The following is a 14,418-nucleotide window of genomic DNA, read 5'->3' on the forward strand; positions in this document are numbered from 1 at the left end:
ATGAAGTCCATCAGAAGTGCGTTCAAATCACAAGGGGGCGTGTCGGGCGTGTTAAGGGCAGAATCTGGGTGTTCCTAACACTTGGACATTTTTCAGCCATAATAGAACAAAACAAGTGTCCAGGACTAAAACTAAGATGTTTTGAGCTAGACCTGTTTTTATAATGAGTAAGGCACAAAAGAGTGCCCTAAATGACCAGATGACCACTGGAGGGAATCAGGGATGACCCCCCAATACCCCCCAGTGGTTACTGACTCCCCACCCCCTACAAATGTGAATAAAAATATGATTTAGCAGCCTGTATGACAGCCTCAGATGTTAGAGCCAGGTCTATTAGAGCAGCATGCGGGTCCCTGGAGTAGTGTAGTGGTCAGTGCAGTGCACCATGGAGTGGGGGACTGTGGTCCCTATCTTCCTCTACCTGTCACATTTGTGGGGGAAACTGTGAGCCCTCCAAAACTCACTAGAAACCCACTGTACCCACATATAGGTGCCCCCTTCACCCATAAGGGCTATTGTAGTGGTGTACAGTTATGGGCAGTGGGTTTTGGGGGGGCTTAGCAGACAAGCTAAGTGAGCAGTAGTGAGATGTATACGTGGGAGCATGTTTTTGTCCACTGCAGTGCACCCTAGGGTGCCCCATTTATCTCCTGGGATGTCTGGGAGACCCGTCTATTAAAAATGCTGGCCCTTCCTACATCCCAATTGATTGATTTTCTACATTTTTCACTTGGACTTTTTTTTTTTTAATGGACCAAAAAAACAAATGTCCAAAGCACAAAACCTTGTTAGCAACAGTATTTTTGAAAACAAAAGATAGATGTTTTTCTTTTTTGAAAATGAACTTCTTTCCTCTTCAGATTTTGGACATTTTTTTTGCAAAATGTCTAAAGTTGAACTTAGACGTCATATCAAAAATGCCCCTCTACATAGTCCAATGTACGATGTAAAAAAAAAAAATCTTTGTTCTTAACCTTGGCAGACTAACTTCTTGTAAGGCCACGACTTTTATTGTCAATTCTAGTAGCTTGCATTTCCAGCTTTTGTACCTGATCTTCCAACCCTTGAGAGAACAATCATCCATCAACTTGTTAACCTGCATTGAAAGATATGCATTTACATTCTGGATAGCTTCTCAATGAGAGTCCAAAGTCCTACTGCTTGTTTTATTATCACTACCACACTGGATTGCAAAGTTGGAACAATACCTCCACTCTCAGCAGAAGGCGAATTCTGCAGTTCCACTTGGTACCTGCTTCCTATCGTCTCCGTCGCCGGTCAAGATGTGGCCACAGGTTTCCCTTCTTGCAGCAGAGTCAGTATCCGAAACAAAATGGCATCCCAGGCTTGTTGCTGCTCCATGCAAAGTTTATAGTTTATTAACATTTACTGTACCACCTTTGCTAACTAGCAGTTCAAAGCAAACTGCACTTCTGGGTTGAGGTGGGATTGGGTTTTCCACGGGGCTAAGCAACGCCCCTTCCATGCTGCTGCCCAAACCATCGGGCACAACTGAAGTTGAAGCAGCTTCAGGAATCAATGCAGCCCTAAAAGGAATCAAGGGTCTGCTGTTTCATTGCTGATTTCCCTCTCTGGACCAAAGGGTAAGTCTTGGAAGTACCTTTCCGTTTCCCCTTTACATAACAGGGAAAATTCTCCAATAAAACAGAGAATCTCCTAAGCCTAATCAGAGCTGCTAAAGTATTTCTGCAGGCCCCCAACTTGGTCCTAGTTACGAAGATTTAAGTAGGGATTTCATCCTCTACAGTTTTTCTGTGTTGTGATACAGAACTGGAGCTTGTGGAAGATCATTTCTTGTGCTTGGTTGTTTCTGATACTTTCTCCAGTTTTGAATGATTGGGTGCTTTTGCTTTTTGTCTAAGAATTCTCTTATTTTCATCTATCTTGTCTTGCAAGCCCTAGGCAACTATCAGACACATTTAGAGTAGTCCTGTACTTTATGAGAGGACCACATACAGGATTGTTCAAAACCTTTGGCTCATCTCCATTCTTTTTTTATGGATGCATTTTTATTTCTTCTTCATTTTGGACATTTTCTGGTCACACTTTGGGCAACATTTAAACCCTGTTCTTTCCTCTGGCATTGTAAATACCACTTCTTAAAAGTTTAACTCAATTTTGCTTGTGAAACTTGCTTGTTGCAACTCAGGTAATGATGGGAGTATAACCTGACTAACCATGACCGGTTAAAAACTGACTGAAGGGGACTGTCAACAGGGGGAACGTGGGAATGCTACACACACTCAGAAAAGTTTTCTAGAGTTTCTGAGCTCTGGGAAGTTAAATCCGACTGGCTGTGTCTTAATGATGTCACTACCTGTGTGGTTATAGAGATCCCGGCTATCCATTAAAAAAAATGCAACACATTTGCAAAAGTAATCCAGTCTGCATAAAAACTTTAATTTGACTAACTGTCTGAGCTAAGCCTCTGTGCATATTTCTGTTTTTCTTTCATTGCCCTGTATGGATCAACTGTATGGATAATGCAGAGTGGAACAATGATATTGATCTATCCTGATGCACGGCAGCTGAGTTGCTGTTACTTCAATTTACATATCTCTGCATCTTGCACCATGGTTCTGTGTTAGCCATCCTATTTTACCAGCCATGACATTTGCCGGGCCAGGTCATCCCCAATCCTGGGTTGGCCAGGATTGGGGATGCTACAGAGTAATGTCACCCATTGTTGGGTGTTAACATCTGCTGGCTGAATTCTGGGTTCATATTTTCCAGGTTTCAAAGAGTTATGTCTGTGGCCCTAGGCAAGGACTGACCCTACAGTGGGAGGACTAGGATGGAGGGGCTATGTTAAAAAAAACAAAAACTGGAAACTGCAGTGTCAAAATAAATGAAAAGATGTTTAAGGAATAAAAAAAAATGTGTTCAGAATAACAATGCTCTACATTATCGTTTATTTAGTTTGGGATCCAAGGTACTTATTTCATCCAAAGTTTACCCAGTTAGTGGTAATACACAATCTGAACTTAAAACAGAGGGTCCAATATTCAAAGTGATTTAAGTGGACAGGAGAAACTCCTGCCTACTTAAATAGTGCTCAGCAGGCCAGCCACCAATATTCAATGGCACTTAATTGGGCAGTGACAATGAATATCAGCTATGCAGAATCAAAATCCAGCCAGTGCTGGACAGTCTGGGGGCAGAGTCAAGGAGAATCCAAGAGTTATGTGGGTGCTGACGATATTCAGTGCTGGTACCTGCATAGCTAAGCGCCCCAACAGGACTGCGCAAAAGGCTGTCCCATCTTTGAGCGCGTAGCTATGCAGGTGCTGACACAATATCAACTGGCAACCACATAACTTCCAGATCACTACTCTGATGACCCTCCCCTTTTCAATGCCATCCTACTCATCTACTACTACTACTATTTAACATTTCTAGAGCGCTACAAAGTGTACGCAGCGCTGTACAAACACAGAAGAAAGACAGTCCCTGCTCAAAGAGCTTACAATCTAAATAGACAAAAAGTAAAGCATTTAATATTTAAGCAGTCAAGCACAAGAGAACAGTCACAGAAGGACTGAAGATGTTGAAGGGTGGTCAGTGTGATTAGGTGTAACTCTGGTTGGAGTAGTGGGAGAAGGTGATAGAAGAATAGAAATGGGTGAGGTAAAAGTAATGAGTGGGTTGATGGGGAGGTTATATAAGACATGTCACTCTAGGGGTGGGTGGGTAGAGGGGTAGGGTGGGCGGGACTAAGTCTAAAGCAGGAGAAGCATCTCCTACTGCTCTACTGTAGCAAGCTCCCCACTTGATTTCTGCCCCCTTCCCCGACCCCCAAAGCATGCCCACTCCAATCTTGACCCCTCTAATCCAACACCCCTCTGATACCACCCCAAAATGGAAGCCTATCCTTCCCTTCACCCTTGGAACTTACCCTGGACAGTTCCTTGGTGTATAGTTGGATGGGGCTTGAGCAATCTCGTTTGTGCTTCTGCCCATCAACTCTGGGTGTCCAAGTGGAAGCACTGACCCCTAGCGATAGTCTCGCAGTACTGCTGCTGTGCATAAACCTTCCTTCTAAGGTCAAGGATCAGAGGTAGGGCATGCTTCAGGAATCTGGTGGATCAGACAGGAAGCTTGCTGCAGTGGAGCAGTGGGGGAACTTGAATGGAGATTGGAAAGAGAGGGGTAACCAGAAGCCAGGTGCATACTACGAGGATCAGGGGGATGAATTTGACAGATTGGAGACATCCAACTGGCATTCTGGGTCCTGGCTGATGATATATCAGCTCGGACTGGCATAAGTGTCTTATTCTGGTCCTGGCTGAATATTGGCCAGAACCCACATAAATAATGACACTAACTGAGGCCCAATCAGACCCAGATATTCAGTGCCAGTGCCTGGGTATGTCATGACATTGAATAACCGGCTCTAATTCAACCAGCAATGGTCAATGCATAAAAAAACTGACTGCCACTGGCTGAATACTGACCTAATAATGTTTAAATTGTTGCTGAGCATCTTTAAGTAGCTGCCCTTCATCTGTTAGAGGATCTATGTCAACAGAATTGTCCTCAAATAATCCATAATCACTGACAAAAAGCAGTTTTATGAATCAATTCTGTTAATGCAATTGCCTTTCCTTAGGTTTTGGAATCATTTGCCAGCTTATAAGCCTGAAAATTCTGTTGTGCTCCGATAGCCTGTAGGGGTCTTGAGAAATGTAATGTGTGTGGCATTGGAACACGTGTCCCCCAGCCACAATTTTACAAACCACATGCAAAACAAAAATGTATCAGGGTGTTACTTTGTGGAAACTGCCAATTTAAGATGCAATAAAAGTCTTTGAAATTCAATTCAGTACAGAGCAGAACCTCCTGAATTGCGCTTTTTATTAGATTTCCCAAAATGCTCCCTTATATCTCCAAGAAAGAAGCACAATCAGCTCAAAGACAGGGTCTTGAGTCAGGTGCAAAACACCAGCTCCCTGAATCTTCAGCACCTTCCCCATGCATCTATTTCATTTATAAGCAATAAATATATAAATAAAACAGATTTTTAGTTCAGTTCATGAATTCCCTAGCTTTGTCCTTTGGTCATAACCTGTTTCTTTCCCCCCCCCCCCCCCCCCCCCCCCCACACCTTCTTTTCTAATTTTCCAGGTAAGAATACGCCTGTAAGTCAGCTGGGGTCAGCTGATTTTTCCAAGTCCCATGATCCTTTCCAACCTTTTGGAACAGATGGCAGTGACCCATTCCAAAATAAGAAGGGGTTCGGTGATCCGTTTAGTGGCAAAGATCCATTTGCTCCCTCTTCTTCAACTAAAACTTCTAAAGACTCTTCTACGGGGTTTGCAGACTTCACCTCTGTAAGTTGAGTTTATTGTCTCTATGCAGCCTCCTTTCTGCTTGTATTTTCTTTCTTTGTTTTCCTTTTGCTGCATTTCACAGTGTATTGCTCTCTCTCAATAAACCAAGACCAGCTGCATGTTATTCCAGAAGCGGAGCCAGGTTGACGGTGTGGGGAGGGGGGGGGGGGGGGGGAGAAAGTGGCGCGAGAGTGGACTTCCGGCGGTGCCGGCACACATTTTCTATGCAACATGATAGGCACCGGCAGAACTCCATTTGGGGGAGCGGCCGCTTCCTTAGCGCTCCACCTTGCTACGCCACTGTGTTATTCAACCAGTTTCAGCTTGGAGAAAAGGCAGCTGAGGGGAGATATGATAGAGGTCTATAAAATAATGAGTGGAGTGGAATGGGTAGATATGAAGCATCTGTTTAGGCTTTCCAAAAATACTAGGACTAGGGGGCATGCAATGAAGCTACAATGTAATAAATTTAAAACGAATCAGAGAAAGTTTTTCTTCACTCAACGTTTAATTAAACTCTGGAATTCGTTGCCAGAGAATGTGGTAAAGGTGGTTAGCTTAGCGGGGTTTAAAAAAAAGGTCTGGACGTCTTCCTAAAGGAAAAGTCCATAGACCATTATTAAATGGACTTGGGGAAATCCACTATTTCTGGGATAAGCAGTATAAAATGTTTTGTACTTTTTGGGGATCTTGCCAGCTATTTGTGACCTGGATTGGCCACTGTTGGAAACAGGATGCTGGGCTTGATGGACCTTTGGTCTTTCCCAGTATGGCAATACTTATGTACTTATGATCTGCCACCTCTGTGAGGCTCTGTAGAATGAGCAGTCTAGATTTTTTAAAAAGTGTTCAATAATGTTTTTGTTGCCTAAAATCTGATTTGCAGCTAACTTCTTGACGGCTGGTTTGTTTAATGCCATTCCAAAAGCATCACTGAAGAATTCACAAAGAAATTTTGCCATATTCATCAGTTTTATAAGTTATTCACTGTGTGTGAACATAATCTTCTTGAGGCTGAGTTCTGAATGGTGTGGTGTGTAAATTGTAAAACTACAGTAATAACACTGGTGATGATTTGTGTGGCCGTTAATCAAGACACTAAAATTAAGACCAAAAACACAGAAAGGAGATGGAGAAAGATAAAAGGTAGGGTGTGAAACAGTGAGGTGGAGGGATGTAGGTTAGGGGTCGGGAGGGGGAGTTGGATAGAGGGAGAGAATGACAACAGTTGTTATTCCAGCTATTTATTTTTTGACCCACCAGTTGCCTCTGAATTGGATTGAAAATGTAAATTCTAAATAATGGGGTACCTCCAGGCTCCTGGGATTCAAGGTGATTATGGATAGCATTCATTAAAGTGAGCAGCCTGATAGATTAGGTTATCATCCATTTCCTCTGCCAGTACCAAAACACCAATACAGAATTTGTATTTGGTCTGTTATATGTTGCATTGTGCCATCTATGTTTTATATTGTAATTAGTGTACCAACCAAAGTGTTTTATTATTATTGATATGTAATGATGATAGAACTTTAGTTGTATGTTACTCACATATATTGTCTGGCATGTTTGGTGCATCAGCCATGTTATACATTATCTGTGTAATAGTCTGTGATGTAGTGGCACAGATTATCATCAGTATTGAATGGCAATAGTGGTATAACAATCATATTGTACAGAATTGTTAGCATAGCTATCATGTAATATGTTATCATCTTAGGAGAGCTGAAGTAACACTTCAGATTTAAATAAAAATTGTTGATAAATGGGTAGGAAATAAAGATGCTGATAACATTTTTTAGGAAAACATAGTTCAGCCTTGGTGAGGAAAACAATTTTCTTGAAAATTATGAAGATTTGTTTAGTTGTATTTTTTAAGTGGAATTCTGAAGGAAATACACAGAAGTTGTGGTACATGAGGTCACAGTCTGTACTTTGTAATCAAGATGCAGGCACTGACCTTTGTGACTTGTAAAATGAAGACCACCGTATAGCACTCCTGAAGATTACCAGTTAGATTAGTTCTCAGTTGTTTCTCCTTTCAGGAGAACATAGCTTTTCTTGAATATCCTCCTTTCCTGTTTTAGCTTTTCGGTCTTAATTATGTGAATTCAAAAGAAAAAAAAAACCTCTGGAAACCAGAGGAAAAAATTATTCAAACTTCTTGGAAATGTTTTTAAATACAAACCTGTAAATACTGACATTGTCTATTTGTTTTGCAAGGCGTTACTGGGCTATCATTTGATATTAGAATTATTAATATATGTTAAGTGAAGTAATAAATCCATGTTATATATTGTATTATCAGTGTGTATGCCATTCCCATGGCAGTATACCGGTACATTAGATATGGGAACTATTTATATATTACTGTTTAATATCAACAGATAATCTGCATTACATGACATTGTTAGCTTACTGTATCTGTATTGTACAACATTATCAGTATATACCTCGAACTGATATAGATTAGAGGGTAAAAAAAATCAAGTGCCTTTTCAACCCTAGATTTGTCAAGCTTGAATCATTGTTTCCACTCATTGATGGGTGCAGTGTTTAGAATATGACAATTTTGTAAATATGCAGAGAGGTATCTTAAACACCTACTCAGAGTGCACAGCAAACTGATTCCTTGTTTAAGTTCAGTGCTCTTCCTGGTGTATTTATTTAATGGGCAGAGAGGCTTTAAAGAATAGGTGTATGGCAGCTTGGGTGAAGTAAGCCTGCAGGTATGTGATGCTGTGTGCCAAAGAAGGAGGAGTTGCCCTCTGAATAAATTCGTCATCTCTGTATTCTGATGTATGCCAGTAGAGTGATCCAACAGTGTCTTCCTGACATGTGCAACAGAGAGGTTTAAAGGACAGATGAATGCTCCAGAAATTTAGCCTGAATAACTTTTCTGGAGATCATTTGTTCTGCTTCTGGAGGTGTGTAGCTCTGCATCTTAATACTTTTATGTCCACGGGAATCATTTCAGGCTGACTTTTAAGCCAGTCATTCAAAGTCCTCCTTTACAGAAGTGTGTAGAAAAATGCACAGGCATCTTGACAGAGTTTCTACCAGATTTGCATGTGTAGTATTGACGTATTTAACACAGGACTGATAAACTACAAAATTATGTTTTATTGTCTTTACCTTAGCAGCCCTTCTTGAAACTTGGCAAATATTGTCAATAAATGACTTTTGGTTTCAAAGACAATGTGTGCCTTTCATTTTCTAAACATTTGCACACTAGTACCTTAAAAATAACTCTCTAAAAGCAATGTCACAGGTTTCAAAAATGAGGAGCGGAGTGAAATGGTAAACCTCAGATCAATTGTTTATTCTCAAACAGTACAAAGACTAAGGGATACACAATCAATTTACTAAAGGGAAAGGAAAGGGGACGGGACAAGATTTACTATACCACCTTTTTGTGGTTACAATCAAAGCAGTTTACATAGTATATACAGGTACTTTATTTGTACCTGGGGCAATGGAGGGTTAAGTGAATAGTACATTTAAAATAAATCAGAGCAAATATTTTACTCAATGAATAAATAAGCTCTGGAATTCATTGCTAGAGCATGTGGTAAAAGCTGTTAGTGTAGCCAGCATAAAAAGGTTTGGATGAGTTCCTGGAAGAAAAGTCCATACACCATTATTGTTGGACTTGGAAAAAGCCACTGTTTACCTCTGAGATAACATGGAATCCTGCCAGGTTTTTATGTCATGTATTGGCCACTATTAGAAACAGGATACTAGGCTTGGTGAACCTTTGGACAATTTATTTGTGAAGATCTGTAGTTTTCAAGTCTTACCTTACTTTTCTTATTAAAATGAACACACACACACCCTCTCGATCTGTTGGCTCTCTGGAAACAGCATGGTCGCCTTTGATGTCACTGGGGAGTCTATGTTGGTAGTATGTGAGACTGGAAGATTAAAATATTGGGTTAGTCTACCAAGAGTGCTCATCACTGAGGGGTCCTTTTACCACAGTGTGCTAAGATTTGCAGTAAATGCTTTTTAATGCAGGATTTTACTGTGCATTAGCTGCAAATCTAACATGACAGTGGAGGCATTTATAGTATTTTTTTTAATTTGTAGAAGTTTATTGAGAAGTCAGTACATCTTTGTTCAGCAAAAACATTAAACATATGGTTAGCACAAGCAGAACTTACTGTTTGACCACTCCAACCAACTGAATTGCAAAAGTCCATTCTTCCATATTTTTGTTTGAGATAAAAACACCTTACAATGAGACACTCCTCTTAACTTTTTAAAACAAACACAACACCCCCCTCCTGCCCCCCCTCCTACCCCCTAGGATGAGGATACCCATCAACCAACAGTCTCATGTCAACCTGAGTCGATTCCCCCCCTTTATTTTTATAAATATACTATTAGGTAGTTATTCTACACATTATACATTATACAGAGTACGCTTGTATAAAAGGGGCCCATATACCTTCCCATCTCACATGAGTTCGTCTCCTAACTGCAGTCAGTCTCTCCATGTTACAAATGTACCATAATTTAGAAATCCAACCCACCAAGGGGGACACAGACTTCGTCTTCCAGTGTCTAGCCAGATTTAAACGCGCAGCTTGACAAGCAAAGCATACCAAACTTGACTGGTTCCAAGAGAGCCCCACCGGCCTCTTGACAAATAAGTATACAGCAGGATGCCACTGAATCTTCCCACCCAGCCAGCCTTGCAAACGTGCCTGAATTGCCCTCCAGTACGCCCTGGCCTTAGGGCAGGTCCACCACAAGTGACCCATAGTCCCCTTTTTCATACAACCCCGTCAGCAGTTAGGCAAACTCCAGTGAACATATAGTGAAGCCTAGCTGGGGTGAGATACCGCCGATACAGCACCTTAACTGCATTCTCCTTAACAGAAACAGCAACAGTGGACTTCAACACCGCCCTTTCCATAGTGAGCCAGTCCTGCGAATATATATATACTTGCAATTCCCTGTCCCAACTCTCCCTATGCAATGTGGACACTGGAACTAGTGTACTTAGATATTGATATAAACAGGTAATGAGGCCCTTAATGCTCCACGAATCCTCACATAAATCCTCCAAATAAGTATCATCTCTAACTATAGATGCTTTAACACCCGGAGCACCCAAGAAATACTTCAGCTGCATATAAGTATACTGATCAGAGAGTGGGAGCTGAAACTCTGTAGCTAAGGATGCAAAGGGTTTACACTTATCCTCCTCAAAGAGCTGACCCCATGTACACAAACCCAAGCGCACCCATCTAGAAAAAACGCTTCCACCCACCCCAGGAGGGAACTTAGGGTTGTCCACAATAGGCGTATGCTTTGATAGGATAGCTCTGGGCATGAAAAACTGAGTCCCAGTAATGAAAAGTGGAAATAATTGATGGGCCAGACATCATACAGGCCCAAGGAATCAATCATAGCCTGCATAGCCTTTGCCAGCCTCAAGTCCACCGGTGATGAAGAACCCGTCTTGTCCAGGGCAGGTTGCATGGTCGCATTAAAGTCACCCAGCAAAAGAAGCCTACCCTGTACAAAGCTCAACAAAATAGGAGCATATATGGAGGCAACAGTCACAGCCATCTGGTCAAGCAAGACATGCAATAAAAGAAAATGACCACCAGGATCCCTCTTGACACTGATCAACTGAACAGATAAAGAGGCATGAAATAATATGGTCACACCCATCTTCTTCTCTCCATGCACATCAGAAGCAAAGTAGATGTTTGGATATCGAGCATTTCTCAAAAACTTCTCATTCTGTTTTGTAAAATGTGTTTCCTATAAACATACTATGTGTGGTTGAACCTTTGACAGTTCCCTAAAAAGAGCAGAACGTTTATAAGAGGAATTTAGACCTTTGGCATAACTCATTAACTTAAGTGCCGACATTCAACAATGTGACAAACTTTGTGACCCAATAAAGTGTCAACCTATTAACACAGCACCCTAATTCCAGGTTATCCTCATCCCCAAACCCTCCCCCCACCCTACCCCTTTCCCTCCATACCCTGAACCCCCCCCCCCCCCCACACACACACACACACACACGCACATCCCCCTTACTAGACACCTCCACCAACCCATAGCTCTCCAAATCAGCGAGAGAGCCACTTGGTGGGCAAAAAGAGGGCATAACCCCCAGCCAGACACAACCCTCGCCCCCCCCCCCCCCCACTCCACACATTCTTCAAATCATTACCCTCCCTTCAAATTTGCTAAATACCATCCACCCTTCAAAACACCATAACATTCATTCATACTAAGCCCTTATTCACTCTCATCACACATCCTCAAAATCTCATATTTAGCAGGCAAAATCAGGAAGTCCACTTAACAAACAATTCACTTTTTCGTTCGGCCCTTCTCTACCCTCCTCCACCGCTGCAACTTTTCTCTCGTGGCAGGAGCCACTAGCGATGGGGGGAGAGCCATGGGAGCAAGTCCTACCTCATGTAGAATTTTCCATGCCTCTGCTAATTCTCGCACATGATGCATCCTCCCTCCTACAGTGAAGCTAAAGGAAAAAGCCATCTATATTTAATTTTTTCTGTGACGGGTATGTCTAGAGCCGGTTTCATGGCTTTGCGATGTTGCAAGGTATATGCAGACACATCTTGGTAAATCGCAATCCGAGCTTCGTTGTACATAACAGTTGGCTCTTGTCGGGCTCTCAGCAAAACGCGCTCTTTGAAGCGTACAAAGCGCACCACAATGTCCCGTGGAATGTTTTCCTTAGGTCTGTCCAAGGCTCGATGAGCTCTTTCAAGTGGAATAGGCACATACTCGCCACCCTCCGCCAGCAACTGACTGCATACTGCCTGCACTATTACTGGGACCTCCTCCGTGTCCCCTCCTTCTGGAACCCCGCGGATCCACAGATTCTTCCTGCGGCCACGGTTTTCTAAATCATCGATCTTATACAAAAGTTCATGATATTGCTCACCCAGCTGCGCCACCCGCGACTGAGTCGTCGCAAACTGTTCCTCGTGCTCTTTCGCTTCCAGCTCCGTGACCCGGTTGCCCAGATCCCTCATATCCGCACTGAGGGTCTCGATGCGTTCCACTATATCCTCGCGGGAGGCCTTAATCTCCTCCTTGATCTCTGCCAGCCAATTACGCAGCTGCCGAACACCTCCAGATGTCTCCCCTGGCTCCTCCGCAGAGCCTGCCACCGAGAGCGCAGTTTTTCCCGAGGGCTGAGAGGAGCTCCTCTCTACTTTCTTAGACCCAAGATTCTGCGGTTTACTCATCACGACTGTACTCAGCAAGCGTTTGGTCACAATATCCACCGAATTACTTCAGATGCGCAACGATGGATGGCGATATCGAGTGGAGGGGAGCGAAACAATCAGGCTGCCATCTGGCCGAGTGACATCACTTCCTCCGCATTTATAGTATTTTTTATTCAGGCCATACATTAATTTTATTTGCTGCATTTGTATGCCACATTTTCCCACCTATTTGAAGGCTCATAATGTTCCCATTAGCATGCAGTACCTGCAGGAAGTTATCATGGAATCACTTACTATTTGGGAGGTGCTAAATGCTCTTGTGTTAACTCTGTGTTAGCCAGTTAGCACACACTAAGTATAATGTGCTAGTTGGCTAATGCTTCCATGCCCACTCTCCATCCATGCCACATTCTTTCCAAGAATAATGCAGTAATGTGTGGTTTGATGCACGGTAACAAGCAAAACTACTGCACAACCCTTTAATGCATTTATGTGGTTGCTGTTACTTGCACGGCTATTAACAAGAATTTTGAAGGTGGTAAGTGCTCATGCTCTAAACCGGTGCTAATCAGCGCGCAGTAATGTGGCTGTGCTAACTGATTCATGATGTAACGCTCGCTCTCCACCCCCAGATACGGCCCTCTGAGAAAAACTTAGGAAATTTTTTTTAGTGCGTGGTTTGTGCACACACATTGAGATTTTAAACTGCTGTAAATGTGCACTAGTGCTTACTGCAGTTCAGTAAAAGGACCCATTTATGTGTCTTAATTTATAGGTTAGTGTGAGTTAAATCATTTTAGCACATTCCTATTAAGCCAGTACTGAACTGGAGCTTGTGCAATGAAAGTTTTTTTATTCCCACAAGGGATCATGCTCTAAGGTTGAGCCTTTCTCTGGTGTGTTTTAGGGGTGTGCATCCACAAAATGTTTGTTTCACATCATTTCTAGGAACGTTTGTTTTGCTCTTGGAGGGGGGGGGGGGGGTCATTACATTGTCACGAGAGTAGTATCGTTAAGAGCATGCTTTCTTTGGAAAGAGTATGCAGTAGTCACAAAGAGTTTGTAGCAGCAAAAGGGGGCCTGCGCTGGCGTTGGCGCATGTTTTTCACACATGCCGAGGCTCCCTTTTACCATAGCAGGTAAAAGGGAGGTCTTTCTTTCCTGCATGAAATGGCTGTGCGGCAAGTAAAGCACTTGCCGCGCAGCCATTTCTGGGGAGCCCTTACCGCCAACCATTGAGGTGGCGGTAAGGGCTCCCACACTAACCCAGCTTGCAGCACTGCCCAGTTACTGCCGGGTACATCCCAGCGCTACAAAAATAAATATATTTTTTTAGTTTTTTGTAGTGCCGGATATGACAGTGCGCTAGGGCTGCTGCGATAGCCCAGCGGTACTTCCTGTTTAGAGAGCAATAAGCCCACGTTGGGTTACCACTGCTTAGTAAAAGGGGCCCATTATTCCCACATACTCAATCATTTGCACATGCGCACACTATCAGGACTTGAATAGCACTCACTCTTTGTAAATAGTGCACGCTCCTTTGAAAGAGCATGCGTACTGTTGACAGCAAACAAAAACAACATGAAATTTTGTATTTTTCAACTCACTTTTGTTTGCAGATGACATGAAAAATGTCTTTTTTTTTTTTGTTACATTTGTACCCTGTGCTTTCCCACTCATGGCAGGCTCAATGTGGCAATGGAGGGTTAAGTGACTTACCCAGAGTCACAAGGAGCTGCCTGTGCCTGAAGTGGGAATCAAACTCAGTTTCTCAGGACCAAAGTCCACCACCCTAACCACTAGGCCATTCCTCCACTCCATTTGAAATGAATGCA

The 14,418-nt window shown here is 42.7% G+C and overlaps 1 protein-coding gene across 3 annotated transcripts in view; it reads left to right on the plus strand.

Annotated features, from left to right (window-relative positions):
• EPS15L1 (epidermal growth factor receptor pathway substrate 15 like 1) overlaps positions 1-14,418 on the plus strand; it is a 425,390-nt gene that overhangs the window by 392,527 nt on the left and 18,445 nt on the right. For all 3 annotated transcript variants that reach the window (XM_030218157.1, XM_030218156.1, XM_030218158.1), the window contains one exon: positions 5,146-5,351. In XM_030218157.1, coding sequence (XP_030074017.1) covers positions 5,146-5,351 — 206 coding nt within the window. The remainder of the gene's footprint in view (positions 1-5,145; positions 5,352-14,418) is intronic.

The sequence above is a fragment of the Microcaecilia unicolor genome, chromosome 11 (genome assembly GCF_901765095.1).
Source record: "Microcaecilia unicolor chromosome 11, aMicUni1.1, whole genome shotgun sequence".
Taxonomy (NCBI): Eukaryota; Metazoa; Chordata; class Amphibia; order Gymnophiona; family Siphonopidae; genus Microcaecilia; species Microcaecilia unicolor.